This window comes from Pholcus phalangioides, unplaced genomic scaffold, assembly GCF_987345545.1.
Source record: "Pholcus phalangioides strain wild (caught in Gottingen) unplaced genomic scaffold, Ppha-v1.0 ptg000013l_1, whole genome shotgun sequence".
NCBI lineage: Eukaryota > Metazoa > Arthropoda > Arachnida > Araneae > Pholcidae > Pholcus > Pholcus phalangioides.
In genome coordinates this window covers 34,089,257-34,107,701 of record NW_028301606.1, presented here as the reverse complement: position 1 = coordinate 34,107,701, position 18,445 = coordinate 34,089,257, and the positions used below count along the sequence as shown (strand labels likewise).

The 18,445-nt window shown below is 36.0% G+C and overlaps 1 protein-coding gene across 1 annotated transcript in view; it reads left to right on the top strand.

Annotated features, from left to right (window-relative positions):
- Nucleotides 1–18,445, top strand: part of LOC149078983 (cell adhesion molecule Dscam1-like) — a 123,188-nt gene that overhangs the window by 65,946 nt on the left and 38,797 nt on the right. Inside the window, exons 6-16 of the mRNA XM_089241231.1 lie at nt 4,922–5,112; nt 5,231–5,500; nt 5,801–6,045; nt 7,003–7,165; nt 7,580–7,744; nt 7,996–8,283; nt 9,918–10,043; nt 11,973–12,146; nt 13,166–13,313; nt 17,783–17,931; nt 18,061–18,192. Coding sequence (XP_089097357.1) covers nt 4,922–5,112; nt 5,231–5,500; nt 5,801–6,045; nt 7,003–7,165; nt 7,580–7,744; nt 7,996–8,283; nt 9,918–10,043; nt 11,973–12,146; nt 13,166–13,313; nt 17,783–17,931; nt 18,061–18,192 — 2,051 coding nt within the window. The remainder of the gene's footprint in view (nt 1–4,921; nt 5,113–5,230; nt 5,501–5,800; nt 6,046–7,002; nt 7,166–7,579; nt 7,745–7,995; nt 8,284–9,917; nt 10,044–11,972; nt 12,147–13,165; nt 13,314–17,782; nt 17,932–18,060; nt 18,193–18,445) is intronic.

The following is an 18,445-nucleotide window of genomic DNA, read 5'->3' as shown; positions in this document are numbered from 1 at the left end:
ATGAATAATCGATTTGACTATGGAGAGAGTAGAGAAGATGATCCCCCTTCGACTTGCAAAAAAGAAGGACACGAAAAGAACTAAAAACAAAGCATGATCTATTATATCGTTTGCTCCAAAGTGAAGATGGCGGGAAAAGAATAACTAAAAACACGATAAGGCTCATATCAAGAAGTGTCCTAAGACAGCTGTCCAAATGAATAATAGAGGACTTTATACACGCTTTATACTCATTTTTCTTCCTTTCATGATTAATTCATTTAATCCTCACCGCATCTCGCCACCAGTAGTGTCGCAACAAAGATAAAAAGAGATGCACATTTCATGAAATTGCTTCCATGAATTATAAAAGTGAAATGAATTTTTTAATTACTCTAGAGAAGGTGAGAATATTCTTGAATATTACATAGTGCACGTATCTTGTTACACCTTGTTTCGAAGTACATTTGTTGTACTGAAACATTAATGTGTTATATGCCGCCAGTTCCCATCACGTTTCTATTGGAAATTTACTCCAATTAATTGCTGATAACAACGTGAAGATACGGAATATGATATATTTTGATTTTCATCACTGATCTCGCCGTTTTCATGGTATTTTTCGCTGCTGCATATCAGTTTATATTGGGTTTTACTTTTATCAAGAGAAATTACGCAGTAATGTACACTAGAGACTTGTGTCGCTCGCGATAGTTATTCGCTAGTAAATAAATTATGTTCTGGTATGTGAGTAATCCCAGTCTTTCTTTAACGAGAAAAAAAGTACACGTGATAACAACTATTATAGTTTGCTTGATAGTTTATTCAATAGATGAAACTCAGTTCGAAGTTTAAAGATGTTCGAAGCAATTACATCGTAATGGGCATCACTTTTTTTGAAAAACATAAATGTATATGTTACAGTAGAATGTTATAAATCTGGTTATTATATATGCGTAATCCCCGACCATTTTGGTAAGTTTGATGAATTTTACCAATTTACCACAATTACCGGTGGTTGTAATCCCCTGCTCGTATTGGTAAATATGATTCATCATCAATTAATAGCTTATATTTACATCTTTCTCTTAATTATATAATGGCCCACCGCTCTGCATAATGAAGAGATATAAGCAAGTGGTCGAAGAAGAACTGAATCACGCTGGAACCTGTGTTCGTGTGTGTATGTGTTGTGAGCCTAACGTGGTTTGTTTGCTGCCACCTGTATTTCGAACTACGAGTACAGCGCAATGACTGAATATTTCCAAATTGTAGGAATATTGCTCTGGGAGTGAAATACATTAAAACCCTATTTCACGGGATTGAGGATCAGAAAAGTGCCGCTAACGGGGAGTGACAGTTAGGGAAGGTTTCACTGCACTTAACAGCTTCAAGTAAACATTCCAAAAATCATTGCTCAGTCCCAGGAACCATTGTTGCCCGACGGTTTTATGGCGATTTCTGACCTTTTCAAAGTTCTGACGATTTTTTAAAGTACCCTGACGCTATCAAGTCAGACCTCGTTTGGTATATATATATATATATATATATATACACTGCTGGCCAAACAAATTGCAACACCAAGAAAGACAAGAGATATCGCAACAATATTTATTTTGTAGATAACACGTTGACCAAGCATCAAATGATTAAATTTATAGAGTAGCCGCCATTGTTGGAGATCACCGCTGCCACACGCCTCGGCATTGATTCAAAGAGACTTTGGATGTGTTCTTGGGGTACAGTAGACCAAGCATCTTACACGCGTTGCCAAAGTTGATCTGGTGTGGCAGCTGGGGATGTAATCTGGGTCAATCGTTGAGCAACCATGGACCACATGTTTTCTATCGGCGAAAGATCCAGAGAGCGAGCTGGCCAGGGAAGCATTTCAATCTGGCGATTGACGAAGAACCTTTGGACAATGCGTGCCACGTGTGGTCGCGCATTATCCTGTTGAAATATGGCTGTGTGCAAGCCCTGAAGGTAAGGAAGGACAACCGGCTCCAACACCTCGGAGATGCAGCGCTGGTTTTTTAAAGTACCGGCAATGCGTAGTAGAGGAGTGCGAGAGTGATATCCAATACCGCCCCATATCATAATACCGGTGCAAGACCAGTGTGGCGGTGCATAACGCAGCTGTTCAGTATCCTCTCTCCACGGTGTCTCCAGACTTGAATCCGACCATCGTGGTGTTGCAGACAGAAGCGTGACTCGTCAGTAAAGACAATTTCATTCCATTGTGCCGTCCACATCCTTCTTTCATCGCACCATTGGCGGCGGAGACGTCTGTGGTTCTGCGTCAAGGGTAGACGAAGCAATGGACGTCTTGCGGACAGACCACTCTGCTGTAAACGGCGTCGAATGGTACGCGCAGACACTGGATGATGCGGTACAGACTGAATGTGCTGTGCTATGGTTCGTGATGTGGCTGAGCGATCCGTCACTGCCATACACACAACACGCCTGTCATCACGTGAAGTGGTGCACTGAGGTGGATGCGATCGAACACGTCGGTCCGTCGTACCCTCCTGCATCCAACGATCACATATCCGCATTACAGTTGTTTGGTTTCGTCCAACACGACTACCGATTTCCCTGAAAGATAATCCACAATCTCGGTAGGCCACTATCCTTCCTCTGTCGAACTCGGATACTTGATCAGAAGATGATCGCTGTTTTCTACGAGGCATAATTGATCGTTTTTTTTGAAAAAAAACACAAGAAAAACACAATTGCCGTACTTCAAATCGTCGAAATCTCCAAGCCTTAAATAGCGCTTTGAAGTGGCGCCACAGGCGCGCGTGATGTGTGTCTGCGCTGAAATTCTAATCATTTGCATATCTCACCTCCGCTAATGCATGTTGTAAATTTCATATTATTTGCATGCTTCCTTCAGGGTGTTGCATTTACGGTGGCCAGCAGTGTATATGCTAAATTTGGCGGCGATGAGTCTAAAACTGTAGATTTGTGTAGGAAGCATACACACAGACAGCAAATCGATTTTTACATATACTAGCTATATATAATAAACAGCGCTGCTCTTGTTTTATTCATTACTGGAAGGATTGAAAATGTGACAAAAACCATTATAAAGGAATAACCTATTGTACATAATACTGTCAGTATTAAAGAAGTGACAAATCATCGTCAAGGCATATTTATGTTTGAAACGTATTACTAAAGAACCACAGTAACCAAACTAAACATTCCGAAAGCGATTGTTGAGGCCCAGGAGATATTGTTTCCCGACAGTTTTCTGCAATTTCGGCTGTGAAGAACTTTATTTAAAGTACCCTATCGTTCAATCCTTGTTTCGTTTATTATATATATACAAAATTTGGCGACGATCGGTAAAATATTGTAGATTTGTATTGAGAACATGCACACACACTTATATATGAATGTGAAGATATGTTTGTATGTATGTTTGTTCTTTATACAAATCTACAATTTTATACCAATCGTCGCCAAATTTTACATATATGTCAAACAGGACCGGGCTTGAACAATATAGGCTACTTTAAAGCCTCATCAGAGCTGGGAAAATGCCCGAAATGGACGAAAAACCGTAAGGCAACAGTGATTCCTGTGCCCCAACAGTATTCGGAATGTTTACTTCCGTTACCGTGGTTCCCTAACAATGCGTTTCAGACATGCATATGCCTTTATGTATAACAGTTTATTCCTTTATAATGGTTTGCCACTTTTTGAATTTCCCCAGTATAACGAGATAACCAGCAGCAGCAGCATAACACTTCAGAGTGGCATAACACTGCAGAGATAGAATATCTCTGCACTGTTTGCCAAAATTGTCATTCAACTACGTAGCAAGTTTGCCACATTTTGAAACACAGCAGCCTATATCGTTTCTTCTTATTTTGGCGTCGAATCTTCCTGATTGGCTCTCAAATACCGCATAGTGATTGGATGTGGGACATAGAGATCGCCAATTCTGAGCCCGATCATTTCTTTTCCTCACAACGATGATACTGGCACGAGCAGGTAATTTTTTCCCCTGAATATTCTGAGGGAAAATGGACTACGCAGTCATAAGCAGACTGTGGAGGCGTTCTATCTCTAGCAGGTGCTGAGCAGCACCGGATATTTTCATTAACGAGCGGCTTAAGTTTTCCGATAATTGTTCAGCAGTGGCAAAGAAAGCTGAATAGAATCTTCAATTTAATTCTTAAAAAGTCTCTACGCGTTCTCATAAAGTCATTCTTCCGCTTTCCCCAGGATTAGTTCGTCCTGGACTATGCATAGTCCATCCTATGTAAATACTTCTTCATATGCTGTGAGGTTTTGGAGACCATACTTACAGAGTGACATAGACTTGGTTGAAGGGGTGCAGAGAAGAGCTACGCGTGTCCTTGTTGGCACACGAGGCTTGAGTTATGAAGAGAGACTCCATTTTTTGAATATGTTTACATTGGGAGGACGTTGGTGTCGGTGGGATATAATTGAAGTATTCACATTTTTCAATAGGTTGGATAGGATAGACCATGAATTCTTAATACACCGTCAATCAACTACTTCGACCAAGGAACATCGGTATCGTCTTGTGAGGGATAATTTCAGGTTGTGGTGTTGTAGGTGGTTTTTCTCTAATAGGGTTGTGAATATTTTTCGACTGTTTCCCAATGCTAACGGAAAACAAATATGCTTACATTGAAATTTATTCACAATTTTTTACAATCATTGCTTCAAAAGCTTTGTAAATGACTCATTTAATTATTTACTCTTTTCCAAACTCTTGAAATTTATTGAAAAGTTAAATTTAAAAAGTTAATTGATCAGTGTTGTAGTTGTTTTGCAACAAATGTTTGCGATTTAATTTTGTGATAGCTATTTTTTTACTATGAAAGAAAAATTTTATTTGCAAATAGGCTGATATTTTATACTGAGAAATTTTTATTTCTCACTGCATTTATCTCTCATGCAGGTGGATGAAAGATGTGTCAGGTGTGCTTAGACACGTATCGTCAGAGGACGGTAGTGAAGAAGACCGTATCTTTCTCAATCGGGGAACGCTGAACATCAAGAAAGTTCAGTTTTCAGATGCTGGACAGTATCAGTGCATCGTTAGAAACAGCATCGGAGAACGGAGAGTGGAAACAGCACTCATTATAACTGGTGAGTTTTATCATCCGGACATTGTCTTGGTCTTTATTATCTATTTTCTAAGGTTCAAGAACACGATATAAACTAATGGGTCGAGCCACGGAACACTGACGTACCATTATCTTTCCAGCTCCAATTTCAGTAAATTTATGGCCACCTAGACAAGTGCTAAGTATTGGGCAGGAAGCGACGTTCAACTGCAACGCAAGTGGTTACCCGGTCCATACGATAACGTGGAAACGAGACAGCCGATCTCTGATACCTGATACCAGGATAAGACTACTGTCCAGAGAGGTTCTTCACATCGCTTCAGTTAGAAGAGAAGACAAGGGGATGTATCAGTGTTTTGCGTATAACGATAAGGATTCTGCTCAAGGAGCAGCTCAGCTTAGTATTGCAGGTAATATCAGAGCGTAACGACATAGGTTTCGTATAAAACACGCTTCACGCTCCTATTTTCCGCGGAATTCCATCATAACGTTTTCAATATACGCCGATATTTATTTTGATATCAAAGTAAATGCTCGGAGCATATGAATCTTGTGAACCGCATGCCATTCGCATCAATCTATTTCAGTAAATATTAGTTTTTCCAACATTCATAGTACGAATCAATGATTTCATGCATGAAAAAAAGTAAACAGATAAGAATACTTAGAAAATATAATTACGAATCCATGTATTTTTTCCCTTTTCACAGACGTATCGCCTTCAATAATATCTGCTTTCATTGAAAGAACGGTACATCCCGGTGAACAGGTCTCTCTCAAGTGTGTGTCAACTGGAAACCCTGTACCGACGTTTTCATGGTATCTCGATAACGATATTCTTGAACAAATTCCCAGAAAAGCTTTCAACGAATATGTAACGGAACATGGACACGTGGTTTCTCACTTAAACGTCACAGAGATACTCGCGGAGGATGCTGGCGAGTACAAATGCGAGGTTAGGCATTCATCGAAAGAACGTTTACATAATTATATAAAGATTAAATAACTTCATTTTCAATACGTGCACATTTACTTTATCAACAAATTGCATTTCTATTATTAACCTAGAATTAAATGGTTATTTGGAAACATAACGTATTAATAAATGTTTCTTCATGAACTGGTTGCATGTCATCAACATAGGCTAATATTCAGACAATGACACTAAATCAATTATTTCATATGGTGTAAAGTGAATTCTTCACACATCCTGTATCTTTTAGACCGTTGGTTATAAAAACATCAATTTTATAAAGAACAAATAACGTGCCTGTTTTAGATCATTTTTTCTACTAAGATCAGTATATATGTGTGTACTGGGGAGCAACATTCATTTTTCATACTTTCTCCCTATCCTATAACATCTGGCCCAAAAAAATGTTTGTCGCAACTGAAACCAATGTTCATTCAACATTCCATGTTTCTGAAAGAAAATTTCGTGGAAAAAAATCTCAAAAATGAGGGAAAAAATATCATATGTTAAAGGACAAACTTGAGAAAAAAAGCAGAACAAAAAATTAAAAAATAATAATTGTAGTTTACCAAAACTTTTACAAATTATGAAATGTCCGCTTATGTTTCAATGAGCGATATATTTGTGAATATTGCATTTAATGTAGTCTTCTTTTGTGCCCGGTAAAGAGGGGATAAAAAGTTCTGGTAAGAAGTTGCAGACAGGAGACCATATAAATCATCACATCTAACATGAGCACGTTATCGAAATACTCTATTTAATATTGGAAGTATCTTTCTTTTAGCAAACGGTTCAAGGGGTAATGTATTACGAATTGACTCCACTCCCTGTATAGATGATAATGACAGACATTACTGTCTCCAGCTTTAAAATTTAAATTTCCAGATTTTCCAGTTAGATTTATATATTTGTTGTTTTTTATTTGTATTTTTTCCTCAGGTCAAAAATGAAGTTGGCTTAGCTTTTCATTCAGCTCGCTTGAATGTCTATGGTCCACCTTTTGTTAGAACGATGCCCAACGTGACGTTCATATCTGGGAAAGACTTGACGATAAGATGTCCTTACGGTGGACATCCGGTGAAAGGAATTCGTTGGTATAAAGGTTAGCATGCATTGAGTTTAAAGATTGATTTCAAAATTGAATGTTTACATGAAAATTTGAGGTGGGCGTGGTAACCAAAGTCGATAAGATACTTGCCAAAAGTATGTTTAAAATGTTCCGTGAGTTGAAACTTTCCTGCCGCGGGGGTACAACAGAAACGGCGACATGGTCACAGTGATTCCCTCACCGAGTGGTTAGAGCACCAACCTCTCGGTGAGTACAAAATGAATACCGTCGTTTGGTATCGGCAATAAATTGGAGGCCTCTGATCTGATTAGCCCTCGTGTGCAAAAAATTATTGTGGTGCAATAAAAATGAGCAAAATGATCATGGTCAAAATTCGAGAGGTATAAATTGTTTATAAGATCATTATGATGATCCAATGTTTATGTTTTCTTCTTCTTTTTTTGGCAGAGGGTATGCTTCTCCCATTAAATCATCGCCAAAAAGTGAGCGTCGGAGGAGTTTTGACCATCCAAAGTATACAGAGAGCCGCTGATGAAGGGCAGTATAGTTGCGTTGTCAGAAATGAAGACAGTACCTTGACAGCAAGTGGAAAAACGTATGCGTCTGTTGTTGGTAAGTATGAGCCATTAATATAAATGTTTTTTTTTTTTTTTTTTTTTTTTTTTTCCGAAGCGAACTTAAAACTATTTAAATATTTTTGTGATTTACGATTCACTCATCTTTTATTGAAATGAAGTATTGCATATTTAATGAAATAATCTAGAATTATTCATGGCATAATAAGTGCCCGAAATGACAAATACTATTCTATAATGATTTACAATTTTCTGATAGTGAAAAATCTCTTTTTTTCCCCCTATTAGTTTCTCCTGTGATAGATACGAGATATTTTCTGGAGAGTGTCACTGCAAATGAGAATTCTCGCATCAAGCTGATGTGCACCGTCGTCGAAGGCGATCCACCGCTCCGATTCCATTGGTTGAAGAATAACCATCCTTTCCTCGCTCACGGAGACACAACTGTTCAAACATTTGAAGACTCGTCGATCGTCACGTTCAAGAAAGTGTCGGCGGATGACAGAGGACAGTTCACTTGCGTCGTCACGAACGTCGCTTCGTCAACTAACATGACAACACAATTGATAGTAAATGGTGGGTTATAAATTCTAAACGTTTTATTTTGTGAAAAAATAAATAAAACTCCTTTTTTTCACAGTCATACAGAACGACATGTCATGTAAAAGAATGTGCAATAATATTCATACATTAATTAAATTTCTTGCTCTTTTAAAATAGATTTAATATAAATTCAAAAATAATAGTGATACACAGTTCTTATGAAGAGAATTGAAATCGTTTTCACTATTATACAAATACAAAAGCCACAACAGTCAAATTGCCCATCGAGGTGGTTGAAGAGAGATGCCCGTAAAAAATATGAACGCCAGATATAAGCAAAATACAGCAATCTGTCATAAAAGCACCTATCACGAAAGAAAAAACTAGTAAATTAATATGTAACACACTGTCCGTAAAAAAAAAGATTACGGTTAATTCTGAGCATGGATCGATTCTCGATTTATCCCATTATGTGTATCGTATCTGTTAAACGTATGAGTTGCGTTACAAATCGACGACCCCAGAGGTAATTTATTCCAATTATCCACAACTCTATTAGAGAAAAACCACCTGCGACGCCACAACCTGGAATTATCGCTCACAAAACGATACCGATGTTCCTTTGTCGAAGTAGCTGATTGACGATGTATCAAGACCATTCATGGTCTATCCTATCCATCCTATTGAAAAATTCGAATACTTCGATTATATACCACCGACACCTACGTCCTCCCAATGTAAACATATTCAAAAAATGAAGTCTCTCTTCATAACTCAAGCCTCGTGTACCAACAACGACACGCGTAGCTCTTCTCTGCACCCCCTTCAACCAAGTCTCTGTCACTCTGTAGGTATGTTCTCCAAAACCTCACAACATATGAAGAAGTATTTACATAGGATGGACTATGCATAGTCCAGAACGAACTAAGCCTGGGAAAAGCGGAAGAATTACTTTATGAGAAAGCGTAGAGACTTTTTTAAGAATTAAATTGAGGATTCTATTCAGCTTTTTGGCTACAGCTGAACAATGATCAGAAAACTTAAGCCGCTTGTTAATGAGAATTTCCAAATCGGTGACTCTACTTGCATTCTGAATAAAAACATCATTCAAATCGTAAGTGAAACGTGGGTTTTTCGAACCAAAATTGGAGACCATGCACGTATTCGCACTGAAGGCCATGCTCCATTCATTTGCTTATGCTGCAATCCTATTTAAGTTGATACTACGGGAAAACCAACGTGTGTAGACCCAAAATTGCTAACCAAAACATACAAACATTGGTCTCTCCCTAGTATTGTCTCACCCAAAAGGTAATTCATATCTATTTAAATTTGTCTGGAGCAAATCCTCTTGTCGCTTTTATCCCCGTCAGCCTCAATTCTCATCATGTCTTCAGCGTATTTGGTAGCAATCCCATCGATATCCTGATCGACTATATCGATGAAGGGAGATAAACAAATTACTGAGATTATTTAATTATGTTTGAACATATTTCACTTATGTGATGAATTCGTTTAATTTAAATTCCATACACTTCATATAGCATGTTGTGTCAGTAAAAAAGGTAATGCCAAAAAATAAAAATATTTTTTTTTTACTTCACTTATTTTTATGTATCTTCTTTTTCAAATTCTGGGAACGCAGTATTAAAATTTGTTTCCCACAGTTTCTCCTCAGTGGACTGTAGAACCTAGAAATGGAACTGCTGTTCTCGGGGGCACCATTTGGCTGGATTGTGCTACTACAGGCTTTCCAACGCCTAGTACTTTGTGGAAAAAACTCATATATTCAGGTACAATAACATCCCATTCCCCATTTCCATGGGGAATTACCATTATAATATTATTATTATATTGTTATTTGAATTCAATGCAGCATCCTTCCAAAGGTGGTTTATGTAAATGACGTACATATTAGTGATTTCGCAGAATGGTTTTGATTTGTAAGGGAAAAAATACTCATTTGATAAGATGTAATTATATAATATTGTATATATAAAAATTATATAATATTTTATGCGCATAATCCGCTTTTGAATAAAATACTATTTATCGTATTTATCACCCTTATCGGAACACTTGCTGAAGTTACGGACATACTGTATTAAAAAAAATAAGGCTATTTAAACTCGAAAATTTTATACAATGTTCAAGGTCATTTAAAAGAAAAACAAATAAAAAATTAAAATTTGCAAATGAAATAATTTTCGCCATCGTTTACAATTCATACAAACACAAGGTGGAAACATCAGGTTAATAAGAAAATTTTAAGTGATAACATTAAATAATTCAAGACATTTTTAAATTTATTGGAGCTTTTATTTCTTATTGAAAAAATATTTATCCTTTTTTGATGAGTTGTATGATTCGAACTTTCCCACTGTTCTCTTGAACTTCGAACTAACCAAGTTTGACTGTATTAGGTGCCAATGATCACAGAGTATATTCAACCAATAAACCTCAAAGCCACACTTTTCTATCATAACAGTTAAATGTACGAGTGTATTTACGAAAGTTCTACAAGTAGTTGAAAATAATGCAAAGATCCACGTGGAGATTATTTCTCTGTAGATTATAGTATTCAAAATAATGTGTTTATGTAGCTCAGATCACGCATTTCTTTTATTTCATTAGTTTCCATTAGTTACACCAGAAATAGAAAATAGAATACGCGTGATAAGTAAGATAATACAACCATTTGAAACAAAATTTGTATGTAGTTTTCATCAAGTAATGCTGTCAACAATCGAATTTAGAAATTTTTTTCTCTCCGATTCTCCATAAAATTCACCAAAATAGGCATGTCTGAATTGAATGAGATAACACCGGATGCCATTAACAGACATAGAAATACGCCAGTTCTATGCTGTTTAGAAGGATTTCCGAAAGATAATTGCATTACAGCATTGGGCATCGCGTCTGCAAGGTTCACATAGGAGGCTCACGGATGGAAATGCATCTCTCATGTGTGTGTGTGCCAGACATTCTTTATGCGATGTAATCATTGTGTGTGCTAGCCCCTCTATATATAACGAGGTCATCGTCATCTGTCTCGAGAGCGAATGCATCAATTAATGCGGATGAATGCGAAAGAAACCTTTGTCGTAAAGAATATTCTCTGCATTCTTCTAAACATCGATATTTTCCAGGTGTCAATACGTTCAGGTCATTCGTCCAAATAAAATCGTGATAATGTTAACCCAGTTAATAATATGGAATCTGCTAATAATAAACGAAATCAACTCATCCATATAATTTTCCTCGACCCGTTTCGAAATTGCCTTAAGCGTTAATACTGTAAATTGACGTATTGGCATCATTGTAACAAATTGTCATAGCAACTCGAAATCTTTCAATTCACCACCATACATAAACTTACGAATTATTGTGAAACAGTTATTTGCATAAATTTACAACAGTATTGTTCATTTGCACTCCGTACATCGTAACTTCATACATACATATTCCTATAAGTTAGAATGTGTTTTCGTGCAACTCAATTCAGCCAAATTATCACGATTCTTTATATGCGTTGTTTAGTTCACGGAACATCCCTTTGTTTGGTTTCTCCCCGTCACGATATGTTTTCTATATATTCCTAAAAAATAAATTTAAAGAAATCAGTTATATTTCCAATTGAAACTTACTGTCGAAATAATTAATTTTATTAACTCTGATACACACTCTCAACTCCAGTCAATTTTTATATTTATGTTTTACAGACAGTGCCGCTGGAGATTTCACTTACGTTAACTCAAGTCCAAGAGCTCATAGGTTTAATAACGGGACTCTCGTTATCTCAGAAATCGAAGAAAATGACGCAGGGTCGTACTTGTGTCAAGCGAGTAACGGCATAGGAGCTGGACTCAGCAAAATTGTATCGTTGGAAGTTCAAGGTAAGATGCGAAAAAAAAAATCATCACACAAAATTTTATAGCAAAATATATTCCAAAATGTTTCCAATAATTTCATGTTTCCATAATGGTGCGCTAACCTGAGTGCGATAAGGTATTCAATCACCCACACTTGAAGGGATTTCATGAGTACGGGATCTCTCATTTACGTCAGCATTTCACCAGTCACAGATGTACTATTTTCGTTTAGGTGACCGTAAAACACCGTTTGATGAGCAGGAAAGAATGTTCGTGAAGAACTGTAAACAGTAACTGCTGGTTTGAATATGCATCGTATGCATTAGGACAGAAAATAAAACAAAATAAAACATAACGACACCTAATTTCTATCGAAGATGAATGAATTGCATTTAAATCGCAGGTTTTTTTAACCCATTGCGGTTCTGACATTTTTTTCTTCTCTTCGTTAGTACAGTTTGTACTTTACATCACCTCCCCAGCACTGAGGAAGGCTGGATGGCTTTTTGTATAGCTTAATTGTTCAGTTAAGAAGCAAAATTCACAGGGGTCCTTATGTGGTCGTAACGGGATATTACAACAAAAAATACCGGCTTTTTCTCATGCGGATTCCAACTAGACATAAGTCCAAAAAAGTTAAAAAAAACACATTGGTAATATAATAACCGTTGAATTTGGACACTTGTCCAACATTTTCATAGGAAATATAAATTTAGCTCAATATTTGAAGTTTTGAACTCTTTATTCATATTCTATATTAATTTTGTTATCATCATGTGCATATAATACATTGTCACCCCTTATGTCAGAAACATGAATGTGTAATTCCCAATTCATGGAAATGACGTTTGAATGTTTAATCTACTCATGTTACTCATTGAATGTTAATTTCACAAAATGTTTTGTAACACGTGTTTCACAAAACTTAGTAAAATAAGCTTTCTGACCATCTGTTAACCCAAAAAGTTAAAATACGCACATTCACGTTTCTGAAATAAGAAGGATGATGTCTGAAATTGTATTCTATCACATATTCTTCATAGTACCACCGCGTTTCCAAGATCCGTATCAAAGTAAAACCGTGGTAGAAGAGAACAACGCCAGCCTCAGATGCGTTGCAACCGGAGATCCTCCCATCGATATAACCTGGCAGCGAAATAAGGAACGCATAAGCTTCGGACAGGGTGAAAGGTATAACATTAAATTCCTATGCACTAACATTGTACGGGGTATGATAAAATGTATTCGAATTTTGAACTCTGCTGGATTATTTTTTTTAAATTACAAGTTTCGATTTTAATAAGAAAAATAATAGCAAGAAGTATTTTCGAAGAGTAGGTAAACTTTACATAATAGTACTCAGAAAAATCACCAACGAAAAAGGCAGATTCATGGAAAATACAAAACTCGTTATGCATGTCGACACGCTATGGGTGTGGTCTTCAGATGATAAAAAAATATTACATTGACCGAGGATCCTACTTGGATTGGTTATCGAATCTTTACGAATCTTAACTCTCGGTTGTTCACCGGAAAGAAAAGTCTATACGTCTGTTCAAGTCAAACGTCGTGACCAGAACCATGGAGTGTCGAAATGCATTAGGAGTGTTGTATTTCCATGAATTTGACTGTTTCGTTTATTAGAAAAGACGTTTGCTGTAATGTTGGATCTCTAAAAATCATTATTAGAGGAAATATACAAAAATAATTAATTGTAGAAAAGTGTTTTTAATAATTTAATAACTATTTTTGAACAGTTCTTACGTCAAGATACAGGTAATATCATTACGTCTCCGCCTTCCCTCCTTTTTAACTGGGTGTCATATTTTATGTAACAACTGAATGGAAATTCTCTGATTTATTGTTAATAGAAATCCTTAATTTGTGTCACTTTTCCCATCTCAGAAAACTTCCAGACTTCGAAAAGGTGTAAAAATCAGAGTTTTAGTTTTACTTCTATTGTCTTGGGTGGATAAAAATCAAAGATTTCAATCGTTGATATCTCAGTGAGTTTAAGTGTTCTATTGTGTCATGGTTAAATTTATTTTATTTTCTTTTACGCTTTTAACACATATAAGCATTAAAATTTACTCATTGACAATTTTTTGATATATTGTACAAAAATGTTTCGATTTTTCACGTTTTCCTAATATTTATTTGGGTGGCTGAATCACCACGACTTTTTATTAACTGGATTTTTTATTAACTAAAGTTTCAAAAAATCTTCAAAATTTGTATTCTTTATTAAATTTCGGTGAAACAAGAGAGTAAACTTTCTTATTTATTATATTACAAATATATTTAGTTACTTTATCTATTATTTAATATATTCATGTCAACTGTTCGTTAACAAAACTCTTTGAATATGTATTTCTATTAATTATGTTGATTTTTATATTATTAATATGTATTTATAACCATAATTTACGTTTGAATAACCAGGAAGCTGAGCAAAGATATCCTTAGGGGGCATTCAAATATTACGTCAGCATCGAGGGGGGGAAGTGGGGGTTTGAATGTTGCTTACGTAATCAACCACCACCCTTTTTGAAGATATGAAATATTCTAAGCTGCTGACGAAATTTTGCTGACATGGGGGTTGGGGAGGGGGTCAAAAATGCCTAAAAATCTGCTTACGTAATACTTGAATGGCCCCCTTAACAGATATGAATGTCCATCCCTGAAAGAATCTCAATCTTTAAATGAAGTTCTTTGATATTATTAGCTAAATAACACAATTTGCGATTCCACACTCACACACTTCTCCCTCAGATACTTCGCCATACTTCACGGGACCTTAAATTAGAAGAGGACGTCACTAATTTTTCTTCTGAAACTGCCCAATTCACTTTCATTTAAAAAACTGCTAATAAGCGGAAAATAAAGGAATAAACTTTAAAATTAAATTCAAATCTTCCTGCAGCAAAAGTATGGTGCAAATTTTCAGCGAATTACAATGCATAGAAAATTTTAGATATTTATATAAGGCAGAATATCATATAAGGATGATAAATACGCCATTGATATAGTAAGCCTATAACAATGGTTCATATAATGTATAGCTACAGGAGCCCTAGTATATCTTCTCTAGCCGAGTGGCATGGTGGTAAGGTGTTCGTCTACCATCGTGAAGATTATTGTCAGGATCCCGGGTTCGAACCCAAGGGAGGAGGATATTGATAAGATATTTTCCCTAACGAACTCGAGGCGACCACCGATAGACAGCGCCTTCACTTCCAACCCATCTCACTAATGGCAGTAAATTGCAATACAGCGATATGGCCAGAGTTGGTGTTCGGTGAAGTAGTAGTATCTCTTCTCAGCCCCTCCCCCACCCGATCAAGAGTTTACCAATCTGTAGATATGGCATTGAAAAGAAAAAAATATATGCAATATACGTTGGATCAGGTCGAACTAAGCCATAAAAATACAAAAGGGTGGCTAGACGATCATGAAGAGACTTTTCAAATATGAATCCAAGTATTGTATTTGCGTTTTGCAAGATCAAGTACCCGTACATTGTGGATTATATTCGCGGTTTTTCAAAATGAATTCTTATTAGTTGAACTCGGTTGTTTTTATCGTGATAACAAAAACTCAACATCCGCGAACGCGATGAATACGAAATTGAGCTTTTGTGAACATGCAGGTTATTATTTTTTTTTTTATGAACTAATTTTATTCACATAACCAGACTTATTATTGAAGAGCGCAACTGAAATTCTTGTATCAATTTTTCCAACAAAAAATGTTGCAAGAAACCTTATTTTTATGAAAACCACGTATTCGATAAACAGATTGTCCATTTTTTGTTCTTAAACTCGGTTCAATTGCACTATATGCTGCGTATAAGGTGTTTCGAGATGAATAAAAATTTCTCGGTTCATTTTAAAGTTGAAAGTAAAATATGAAAGCTATCAGGGAATAGAGTAAAAGTGTTGTGCGATGGTTGAAACCGCCTGAAAAAATTATTATTGGGGGGATATATATATATATACATATATATGAAACCAGAAAATTTTCAAAATTAAAAATAATGAGATCTCATCGATATCGATATATATCAAAATCTCAAGATTTTATGATCAGCGAAAATATTTGTTTCATAGACATGTAAAAAAGAATATTATATATACAGTCGATACAATAATCCCGTTATAACGAACTCCAGGAGACCGAAGAAATTACTTCGTTATAACGAAAAATTTCGTTGTAAAGGAATTACAGGTATTTGCATTGTTCCTAAGAAAACTTTAAACTGGGGGATTAGAAAAGCGTTCGTGAAAAGGAAATTTTTGCTATAACAGTATTCGTTAAAACGGGATTTGACTGTATATCAATCATCATCAAAGTAACGGAAGCCAACAAAGTTGTATTGCAGTTTGGATTTTTGTTCAAAGAAGAGGAGGAAAAGGTTAGCAAGGGCGCTTGAGTAGCAGGTCTCCATTGGTATTCCTTTAAACTGTCTGTGGACATATATGCCATTGTCGAGAAAGTTTTCAAGAATGTAGATGTTAACAAGGTTTTTCCAGTGTTTGAAATTAAATTTAAGGGAACCTTCGTAATTTTGAAAGAGATGGAAAATAGATATCAATCAGCTTATTGTGTTTTATACTGGTGAAGAGGTTTTCGAAGCCATATGTGCAAATATGGCATATGTTATGGTATGTTGCTAAAGTCTAGAACCTTATTGTTGGTTTGATGATAATGTCTTCTTCGATGAGTGAGAGTATATTTTTCAGCGCTTTAAAAACCGTTTTTCCTGCAGCATTGATGTAGCTTCCTGTCCCACATGTTAAAATCTGAATTTTATTGGTTGCTTATGGAATTTAATTGTGGCAAATAGATATGGAAATTTGAGAGGGTCATGTTTTGTTCCAAGTTTTTTTTGTCAAATGCAAGAATTATTTTTTTGACTATGTTAGAGCTATTGTTTATGAGAAAATATGTGTTGGCATCTGCGTATTCCTGGAGAATTAGTTTTTTGAAGAAAAATTTACATATGATGCAGAAGTTATTATTATCTTTGTCAACTGTAGTGCATATAAACGACAGGTTTCTAATGCTTGAACGCATGAAGAATTTTTATTCGTGTGTGTTGTTCTGTTTCAAAAAGGAGGCTTTTACATCCTTCAAGAGCTTGATTTTTCATTCTTTATATTCTTCAATGGGCCAGCTAAATTTCCTAGCGATTTTCAAGATGGAGATATTTATATCTTTGGAGAGATTGTCTATAATTGTGTTCACGGGGAAATTTTTTTCAAGTCTGGATTTTGCTAATATTGACATGAATTTTTTAGTTTACTATTTTTATGGAAAAATATTTATATAATATATAAACATATATATATATATATTTATTTATTTATTTATTTATTAAGTTTAATAACTACACAACCCCTTGCTCCATTGATAACATATCTGAGTACTATACCTCATTTGGATATGTTTTTCTATTCGGAACTGTCTCTAGGATCAATGATTCTCCAATAAAATATTTTACCCCCTGTTACCTATGCACCCTGTATAATGTATATATTTTTCCCTTTTTTCCACATTGTAATTTGGTTTTATAATCAACCACAGGATTTATATTCCTTTAGAACACTTTCGTTGAAAGTTTCTGTATATGTATGCTCACAATATATGTCTTTCCGCAGATTTTCCGTCCGATCTTGGTCAGGCACAAAGGAGACTACTTCCGAACTGTACATTCTTACCACGCAGCGTGAAGACACTGGAATGTATACTTGCACGGCCGTCAGTGATATCGGGAAAGACGAAGGTGTCCTCCAGCTGATCGTTCAGGGTAAATTATATTTGTAAATAAAACACCAGACGCACACTATGTGATTTGGTTTGCTTAAGAACATAATTTATTTATGAGTTTGAATGACAGTGATTATTCGACATCGTGACGTCAATTTATTTGTCTCAGGTCGACCGGATCCTCCAACGAATATCACAGTCACGAATGTTACGAGCCGTTCTATAAGTCTCAAGTGGGAAATCGAACATAATGGAAACAGTCACATCACTGGAAGTGTGGTACAATATAAGAGTGATACAGGCAAATATACACATCTTTTATGATTCATACATCTTGAATTCCACAAACGTTTCTTTTTTTGCAGATCTTGGCTTATACAACTTTATTAACACTCAATAAAATAAGTCCGCTATCGAGGGTGTCCGCTAACGGGGTGTGAAATACATTAAAGCCCTATTCCAAGGGACCGGGGATCAGAAACGTGTCCGTTAATGGGAGGTGTCCATTAACGGGGATTGCCCGTTAAGAGAGGTTCCACTGCATACACAGCTTC